Source organism: Triticum dicoccoides, chromosome 1B (genome assembly GCF_002162155.2).
Source record: "Triticum dicoccoides isolate Atlit2015 ecotype Zavitan chromosome 1B, WEW_v2.0, whole genome shotgun sequence".
NCBI classification, from domain to species: domain Eukaryota; kingdom Viridiplantae; phylum Streptophyta; class Magnoliopsida; order Poales; family Poaceae; genus Triticum; species Triticum dicoccoides.
Window position 1 is genome coordinate 598,906,616 of NC_041381.1, and position 10,088 is coordinate 598,916,703.

Below are 10,088 nucleotides of genomic sequence, written 5' to 3' on the forward strand. Positions count from 1 at the left end.
AAAGCATAGAACACCTGTTCAAAATCAGACTTATGGTTTAGTAGATAGATCCAGCAAAAACGGGAGTAGTCGTCAGTAAAACTCACATAATACTTGTACCCCTTAGAGGAAGCACGAGCAGGGCCCCAAACATCAATATGAACTAATTCAAGAGGCATAGTAGACACACGAGCAGAAGTAGTATAAGATAGTTGACGACTTTTACCACATTGACAAGCATCACAAACTAAAGCAGAAGTATCTGAGGTTGAACACTCGAGATCATTATTCCTAACAATGGAACTAACGACATTTTTGGATGGATGACCGAGACGCTGATGCCACTGAGATGAGGAGACACGGACGCTGGACGACGCTTGACGCTCGGACAGATGCGAGGCTCGTCCGAGTGGAAGAGGGTAGAGCCCTCCTTTGCTTCTACCTCGAAGAAGAATTCTCCTGGTGGCTTTGTCCTTAACAAGGAAAAAATATTTATGAAATTCAATGAATATACGATTATCCAACCCAAGACGATAGACTGATAGAAGATGTTGGCTAATATTTGGAACATGTAAAATATTGTTCAGGCGTAGAGAAGAACCGGCTAAGGTCGAGTGCCCAATATGTGAAATAGACAAACTTGAGCCGTTGGCCACCTGAACCTGATCATGGCCGCCGTAGCATTCGCAGAACTGAAGATGCTCCAGGTCACTAGTCAGGTGATCCGTGGTGCCGGAGTCCAGAACCCAGTGCATGGAGTTGTTGGAGGAGGTCGATGCATTATTTTCCGAGCGGTCATTGCCGCTGGAGTAGTTTGAATCGAAGCGCTTCTTGCAGGTGTCGGCTTCGTGACCCCAATTCTTGCAAATCTGACACCTTGGGCGCCAGCGACGATTGCCGTTGCGACCGTTGCCTCCTCCTCCACCGCCGTTGTTATGACGGTTGTCTTGACCGCCGTGCTGGTAGCCCTGCCCCTGTTGCTGCGGGTAGCCTCCAGCGGGGCGGACGTCGGTGGCACGACCAGTGTCGGATGCTCGAGGATGGTTGACGGGGGCGGGAGCACCGGACCGTGCCACGGCGTTGGCCGACGAGGTCCACTCCTCATCGTCGGCCTGCTGCGACAGCTGCAGCGCCTCATAGTTGAGAAGCATGGAGTAGAAGTCAGTCAGCGCGACCGGAGTGACCACGACGCTGAGCGAAGCCGCGATCGGGTTGAAGGCCTTGCCCAATCCGGTAAGCATGTAGTCGATGATCTCGTCATCAGTGAGGGGGGATCCAGCGGAGGCCATGGCATCGGCAAGAGCCTTCACCTTGTGCATGTACTCGCTGGCAGTCATGTCGTTCTTCTTCAGCGACTGAATCTGTCGCCAGATGTGCTGAACCCCGGCATGGTTTTGCGCGCTGAACATGGCGTGGATGGAGGTCCACGCGGCAGCAGCGGACTTGCAGCTGATCAGTTGAGACGCAATGTCCTCCGTCATGGAGGAGAGGAGCATCCCGAGGACCTTTTGGTCCTGCGTCCACCATGTTGCATACGCAGGGTTTGCCACAGTGGTGGCGGTATCACCCGCCCCTTGGGAGATGGTTGTGGGCGGAGCAGCGACGGAGCCGTCGAGGTAGCCATGGAGAGAGGCACCGGAGAGATGCGTCACGGTGAGGGTGCGCCATAGCGGGAAGTTGCCGTGATCCAGACGTACGCCAAGGGAAGGCGCGATGGACGGGATTGACGCCGTTGCGGCCGGAGGCGTCACAACCGGACCGATAATGGCCAGTTGCATCGCGGCGGAAGAGGATCCAGAAGCCATCGAGACCGAGCAGTGACGCGGGACTGAGCGGCGACGCGCGATCGGCCGCACGTGCGACGATGCGTACGAGCGAGAGGCGACGCCCGATCGATTTTAGCGAGCGGCGGCACGAACGAGCGAGCGGCAGCTTCGACGGCACGAACGAGCGAGCGGCGGCTTCGACGCGAGCGACGGCGCGAGTGGAAAAAGAGGCTCTATTACCAAGTTTGATTTAGGGTTGTGTGGGGCAAAGCCTCCACATATCTCGTATATATATAAGACCAACAATACAGAGTTAGGTTACAATACGGCAGGTATAAACCGTTTCCAACAAATACAGGCAGAGTCATATTTCAGATCAGTCATAATCGCATAAGTGATCGTCCTTGGAATAAAAGTATGTGGGGTCACACTGGACTGCCAAGTGTGCATAATACGCTGTAACCTAAAGAACTTAGGAATGCATACATCTATTCGCGAAGGTACTGACGCTGAAGAACAACAGAGTAAGCACTGAAACATGGACATAGCATCTTAATATCAGTATATATTATCTCAATTCTCACAAACAAAATATTGACACGGCTGTGCAGATGGTAGTCTATACATGAACAGTACTGGAACAAATTCTAGTAGGCTGCTACACATATATACTTGGGTTGTGGTAAGAGAGGTAATTCATTGACCACAGCACTTCACACCTTGCAAAGAGATTCTTACACTGGACCAAAGGCATGCAACCAGAAAGCACACATTCTGTTCATGCCCCCTTTATTTACACACAACACCGATTAGCACGTAATTTTTCATGGAGTGTTCAAGGGTAGAGTTCAATAACAGATCTAACTCCCAGCACTGATATAATTTTGTAGTCGCTGAACCCAGCTTCCATGAATATCTTTTTCCACTCATGTTCCTCTCGCTCAATCCCCTCAAAAGACATGATAAGGAGATCAAACAAAGCTTGTGTCTCTCTTGTTACAATCTCATCTGGCCCAGATCCAACCACCATATCTACGATTATCACCTTTCCACCAACTTCTCTGGGAGGTATAGCTTCCTTGCATTTTTTCAGTATCTTGACACAGTCTTCATCGCCCCAGTCATGGAAAACCCACTAAGATGTACATCAGCAAAAAAATGTTGTGATTATCCCTTGTAATATTGGAAATTGTTGAGTTTTTCCATAAAAAGTTACTCGTAGTTTGCTTACTTTAGGAGTTGTTCAATTGGTACCTACAAGCGGCTAAATACATACTTTATGGCATCCAATTGTAAACTGGGTATGTGTGTGAAGGGAGGAAGAAAAATTTAAAGGGTGTACCTTCAGGAAAAGAGCATCCGCTGGCGGAATGTGCTTAAACATATTGCCAGAAATAAACGACACATGGTCGTCAGTAGGAGCTTCTTCAACCACATGAGGGAGATCCAACACAGTGCATTTCATTTGTGGGAACGCCTTAGCAATTGCCCTGGCAGATCCACCATGTCCTCCGGCGACATCAATAAGCGACTTTATGCCAAGAAATACACCACCACACTCCCTCAAGATGATATCCATGAGAAAGTTACTATCAGAAACCATCGCGTCATTGATTAGCTGGTTGTAAGTACTGTTCTGGCCAGCCATCTCCCAAACGTTAAGGCCGTGAGCTTTCTCGAACAGGGAAGTGGAATGCTCATCTAGAAACCATGAGTGCATGGCGAAAAAGGGGGCAGTGACAGTTGAATCAAGTAACAAAGATAGAAAGGGAGATAAGCTTGATCTAACTTCATCGATAGCAAGTAGGCGTGTGGTTGGGGTAAGCCCATAAGCAACCTCCTTGTTTGGCAAGGCTACCTCATGAACAACAAAGATGCCTGACATAGTGAGCACACGCATGAGTCGCCGTAAGCGAGGAAGCTTAGATGGATGGAGCCCAATCTTTGTGGCCAACTCTGAAGGGCTCATAGACCCACCATGGTTCTGGATGGTGTTAGGGATTTGCAATTCCATTGCACATTTTAGTGCCATGGACTTGACAAATCCCAATGCGTGGTGCCAAAGATCAACTTGAGCCTGGAGCAATTCCTGAGAGCTGTGCTTGTCTTGAGTGGGTGCCATTTTTATTGAGCTTGTTTTTCGTTGGTTGTGTGTGGAATGGAGTCATGTTGGCTCGTCTATTTATATGCAAATACTAACTGTGGGGGAACAAGGTAGAGCCATGGGTAATTCGTTATTTAAGGATGGTAAGATGTTTAGGTGACAGGATTTTGTCAAGGCATTTGAAATAAAGGTAGTACTTGGCTATGTATTGATTACAGTAACAAAATACATTTTTTATATGACAGAGAAAATTAATGTAAACTAACGAGGCAACTCGCGCATTTGCGCGGCTAGCTAGTACAAATTTTGGATGGCGGGAATGACTATTCAAAATTTGGTTACTACAAATTTGACTGCATCTAGCTAGTGCAGTATATATTTGATTTGCCTAATCTGCAGTGAAACATATGAACTATGAATACTTGAGACTTTGCTAATTGATTGATCACAGCAGCACTGATGTCACGGCATGCATATGGTACAGGCTGATTCAGATTCATGGTTCATATGTGAGCTGCCGATTCTCATTCTACTACAAATTAACCTGACCCAAATACGTATCAACCCTATCGACACAGTTACAACTAATTAAATGTCCACATGGGCAAGAAGGTATTTTAATATTCAGCTCAACTCTTTTTCATAACATTTTTAACCGAGTCCCACCTATTTCAGATTTTAAATACAGGTCCTACTCTCCAATTTGTTCTGTTAGAGCACGGACGATATTATTTGGCCACACCTATTGAGTGGTCGTACAACGTTTCCCTTTGTGAAGATCTGTGTAGCTGAATAAAAGATTTTAAGCACATGGCAGAAAACATTTCCTGTTATACTAGTTGTCGCATCACTTTCTACTTGTGCCGTATTGGACGGCAGCACAATCCGCACTTTGTAGTAGGACATCGACACTGCAGGTTTGGGTGTCGGTTTCCTACTTTTGTTTTCTGCAGAACACACCATAGACTTGCGCGTCATTTGATTATTATTATGAGAAAAGAGAGTATAGTACTGTACAAGATTTTGTGACAAGTCCGTTCGAATTGTGCACGTTTACCAGAAACGAGAAGGACACTACGTACCACCAGCAATGCTAGGCTGAAAGATTTAAAGACGGGCCTTCGTGCTACGAAGAACACCCTGCCTCTGGTTGGTGACGTTGTCGAAGACCCTTCCGTTGCGTTCCAACCAGTGGATGTGCATACACATGACCCCGGTCGAGTTTCAGGTCGCGACATCGCCTGACAGGAACCACATGGTTAGCTGAATGCCACCACTCGTTGAGGCCTATCAGGCAGCTATTCACTCAGGCAGAGATCTCAGCCTCAGGCCTACAAAATCGGACGCCTGAGAATTGTGCCTGACTCAGGCTGCTTTTTGTGTAAGCGATGCAAACAGCCCCTGAGACGGCACAGTTGAGGGACAAGGCTGGAGACTGACGTCTTGCAAGGTGTCAAACCAGATTGCCCTGGACAGAGAACATTGCACCATTGGGTGTCTGATTGTTCTGGCTCTTGGAACTATAAGGCAATGCGGCTGATGTTGCAATCCTCTGCGAGCCAATCTATCCGACGTCCAGCACCTCATTGGTGCCAGGAAATTCTGTCGTCTGCCGTAGAAAATGGACCTTCGAGCTGTATTGATCATCATCAACCAAAGGGTTGAGCGGACTTGTGAGAATCTGCCCCAAAGCTCACACAGTTGCATGATTGCTGGCACCAATAGCTGGACCTTGATGTCCCAGATCCATCTGCCATTCGTTAACTTAACGCTTTTTTTGCTGATCTTTTCAGGGCCTGCCTACCAACAAAGGACAACAATCTGGTGCAGTGTGCTTGATCACACAACCATCCAACCACCTGTCAATCCAGAAGGAGCTTAGTGTTTACCAAAATCAAGAAAATGTAACTGACTAACAGGCATACATCGAATTGACCTATCTGTTTATCTAGATTTTGTTTGCAATTAAAACAACATTTTTTCCCTGAAAAGGAGAGTAGACCCCCGGGCAAGTAAGTAGAAAAAAACAGGGCATAATTAATTTTCTGCACGCGTCAAGCTGTAATTTGTAGTAGTTTCTTAGAAGGATGGTGCAGGAGTACCAACCTTCCGTGGGTTCAGAGGTGTAGAACAAACACCCATCCATAATTGCTGGGAAATTAGCAAGGTTCCAAGGCGCAGACAGGAGTCCCTTTCCTCATTGCACACACATGAATGATGTCCGGGGGCTCCACCACACCACACAGAATCATACTGACCGGGCTGCTGCTCGAAATCATGCGAGCAAGATTTACAACAGATGCAGATGGTCAGACAGTAGGATTAGGATGACCCGAGTGCCCACCCATGCACGCACGCACGCCGTCGAAATCTAACCTAGAGCAATAGAAGATTGGATCAAACAAGCGCTTACTGGGCAATGCGGGGCGGGTGGCAGACACGCACGGGCGCCAACGGTGGCGCGTCCGCGAGCAGCAGCCACGGCCCCTGGGACCTCACGCTCACGCTGCGCTGCCTGGCGGCGCACCGCGACCTCGGCCGCCCGCTCCGACGGCGGGAGGTGACCGCCAGACCGGTCGCGACGGCGGAGTTAGCCTGGTGGTGCGACGCGACTTCGGCGGCCCGACCGCCGGCACATTGTTGGTGGGTCTGGTGGGCTGCGCCCCGTGCATGACCAGAGCACGAGCCTGTAGTAGGCCGGGCCAATAGGAGCTTCAAGGGTTCCAGCGTTTTCCCTTTTAGCCCAGCTTGAGGCGTGCGTTTTTCATATTATTATGTACTATATATGGATTTGTCTCAAAAAATGTATATATGGATAAATTTATTTATCTATAGTTTTTCACAATGTTCATCATGCATTACAAAATTTTTTGTGGAATGTAAAGGTTTATTCTTGCAGTTTTATAAAAATATTCTTATAACACAACAAATATTCGTGTCATTTAAAATATGTTCAAAAGTTTAAAAATAATTTCATGCTTTTCTTAATACATTAAAATGACAAAATTGGTTCGCATAATTTGTAAAAAACAGTCTTGCCATTAAAAAAATTCCTGACAATTAGAAATAATACCTGCATTTTTTAAAAATCTTCATGAAATGTAAATTTTGTTTAATTTTTTTTAAAGTGTTCATAAAATATATAAATATTGTGTCATTAAAAAATGGCACATGTTTTATAAATATGTTCATGACTTTTTTGAAAAATGTTCAACATGTATTCGGATAATGTTCAACGTGTATTTGGAAAATGTTCAAATATGTATTGAAAAAGTCAACACGTATTCAAAAAAGCGAATACAGAAAAAAATACAAACCAAAAGAAACCGATAAAAAATAAAGAAAAACACAAAAAAATGGGACGAACGTTGCTTCTGCCTTGCAATAAGCTAGACATAGCATATGCGAGGGGAACTGGGGCAGACCAATAGTGGATCGCTTTGGTAGTGGAAGCATGGAATGGCTACACTCTTTTTAAATTTATATTTGCAATATTTATTAAAAGTAGAAAATATAATGTGTATATCATGCATAACGAAAAGGTTGACTCTGCATAATAGGATGTACAGAAAAAATTGCAGAACAAGGTTTTACTAAGGTACGCTCAACAGTCTATTTTAATATGCAGGAGCGTGATTAAAATATTTACGTATGCCAAAAAAGTGTCCTTGCAACTTTCAAAAATGATGGATGAAAATGTTCCATATAGAAAAAAGTTTACCGTTCTACATATTCCACGGTCAATAAATGTGGTCATCAATGTAAATAGGACTTTTAGGTGACTTTTTGGAACTTCTTTCAACAAATGCTTATGCGTTTATCCAAAAGATCACGTCAGTCGTGCAAAATATTTTTATATCACAAAACAAGGATAGTAAACATTATTATATCATTTATTTTATTTTCAACAAAGAGATTATAAGCAAAAAATCAATAAACCGGTGAAAAGAAACTATTGCCTGATTTTTTTGTTAAATAACACCAAAAGATTTATGAAGTGAGACACCTGGAAGCTGCCAAAAGAAGATATATAAAAGGGAAAACTTAAAAAGCATGTTAAATTCAACAGACTAATTCACATATAGTCAGTGTTCCTCATATGTCAACAGGAAAAGTTATACGGAGTACTTAGCTATGGTAATCGGTAGAAAACAAAATAGCTGACATGAACTAACGGTTCTCCTTCCTGGGTAAAAAAACATATCGTTGCTTGCCAACATTTGGAGGGCTGTAAAAAAAAAAGTTTCAGCCCTCACGTTGAGCTCCCACATGTGACTTTTTTTTGAAACGGAAGCAAAAGATTTGCCTCATCGATTAGTTAAGCAGACGAGAATTGGCCGGTTAATTAAAGAAAAAACGGGTGAAAACCGATACAAACTCATCACATGTGGACTACTCACGGAGCATGCAACCTCATAACCATAGGATCAACCCGACAACCAAAACCAACACGCAAGGTCCATCAACCCTCACTCTTTTACATCGCAAAGAAGACCCCAACGAGAGTACCTTGCTAAAGACCATGCTCATCACCAAAATCCACTGAACCATCAAGCTCCCGTGGACGCCTTTCCTGTGGCGCCACTCTTCTTTGCTTTGCTCCTGAGAGCCTCCTCCACAATCGTCTTGCCAGATCCAGGGCTAGCCCACAGGTGACTTGGGTTTCCGAGCATCTAAACAAGCAGCGTTGGGGCCAGAGATATGCTTCTCTTTTATCTCCATTTATCGGATTGACTAGCGCCACTGCCAAACATATACACAAAAAGAAACCTGCTTTTTTTAGAACAAAGGCTCGCCAAGAGCCCGACTTTGAATTAACAAAGCCATCAACCGGCCAGGATTACATCTCGTCATTACAACCACAAAACTCACCAAGAAAGAGAAAAAAAAAGTCGGCAGGATACAAAGACGCCATGGAGCAGCTCACAAACCTCGCATACAACAAGCTAAAGAAGATCAGCAATGAGCACCTAGCTTGGGGATGACAAGGCCCTCTTGCGCACGTGAATCCTAGGAGTAGGAGAATGCCGGCACAGAAGAGGAAGAAACGGACGCCGCCGAGCAGGCCAGCCATCGCCAAAACACCAGGGCCCCAGCGAAATAGACTACCATCCAGATCCATAGTCGAAGAAGGCCTCTGCCTCCTCGCCTGGCTCGAAAGGCGCCGCACCGTCGACGGATGGACATGTTCACCCTAGAACCTGGATGGACGACATCCATAGAAACCACAGGAGCGGAACCAGGCAGTCCCGTCTTGTCGCCGACTTCTCACCTAGAGCAGAACATCAACGAAATCCACAGACCCAGCACACAAAAGACAAGCTGCTAGAATGAACGAAATAGCAACAACCAGGACCAAGATCAAAATTAGAAGCTTTGGCTCTTTGGCTCGTTGGAGTGACACCAACAGAAGGGATCCCTATTCACTCCTGTCCAGGAACCACGGGCATCGGACAGGGGCACTGGAGAAGCACGGAGAGCACCCAACTATCATGGTCCCACACCAGGGAGGGCACCGCCACCACTGGAGAAACACTGTCGCTGCCGACACCCACCACACACATCTCAGCGAAGTCCTACAACCATCCTTGTTCCCTAAGCGGCGCCTTGAGGAAGGATACGACACCAAGGGCATCGCCGCCGCCCAACAAAGTTGGGGTTTTCACCCGGGAAGCCAAGGGGAAGGGGACGGAGGTAATATACCTGACGGAGCCTCCAGGAAGGTGAGTGGTGCCCGCGGGTGTCACCGCCTTCGAAGTCGGCAGAGCTGGCTTGGGATTTCTCCCGATCAAATGTTCCCTTCATCGGCACCCACCCATCGGAGGAGCAGCGTTCGTGACTAAGCAAGCCTGAGCTAGAGGTGAGGGTTCGCCGAATTAGCAGCAAAAGGGAGAAGGCGGCCAGATCTGGCGACGCCGGAGCAGAGGCCGCCGCGCGCTGGCTCGCATCCACCGCAGAGCTTGCCGCCCACAAGGCCGAGATCTGCGACCCGCGCCCACGCCACCTTGCACCGAGGTCCGGTGGCGCCCAACCAGCCGGTGCTGCCGCCCCGGATCCCAAGGCTCCCCGCGAGCAAGACAAGGCAGCATCGAGAGGCCTCGCCGTCACCTTCATCAGCAGCGCCCCGGGCTTGGCCGGCAGCTGCTTCGGGCGGTGGCGAGGGGAGGGTGCGAGGAAGGAGGGGACCGGCGGTGGGCCTAGGTTTTCGACCCCGGAATCGCCCGAGAGGGGCGACGCGG

At 47.2% G+C, this 10,088-nt stretch overlaps 1 protein-coding gene across 1 annotated transcript; it reads right to left on the minus strand.

Annotated features, from left to right (window-relative positions):
* Positions 1-2,290: 2,290 nt before the first annotated feature.
* Positions 2,291-3,882, minus strand: LOC119309738 (acetylserotonin O-methyltransferase 1-like). Its single transcript, XM_037585673.1, has 2 exons — positions 3,088-3,882; positions 2,291-2,880 (listed from the first exon to the last, which is right to left on the minus strand). Exons 1-2 carry the CDS (start codon positions 3,865-3,867, stop codon positions 2,581-2,583), a joined length of 1,080 nt encoding a protein of 359 aa, XP_037441570.1. The 5' UTR covers positions 3,868-3,882; the 3' UTR covers positions 2,291-2,580.
* Between the last annotated feature and the right edge of the window lie 6,206 nt (positions 3,883-10,088).

Coding starts and splice junctions, on each gene's coding strand:
- LOC119309738 (XM_037585673.1), bottom strand. CDS start 3,867: ATGGCACCCACTCAAGACAAGCACAGCTCTCAGGAATTGCTCCAGGCT. Junction 2,881..3,087: donor CGGATGCTCTTTTCCTGAAG/GTACACCCTTTA, acceptor TGTACATCTTAG/TGGGTTTTCCATGACTGGGG.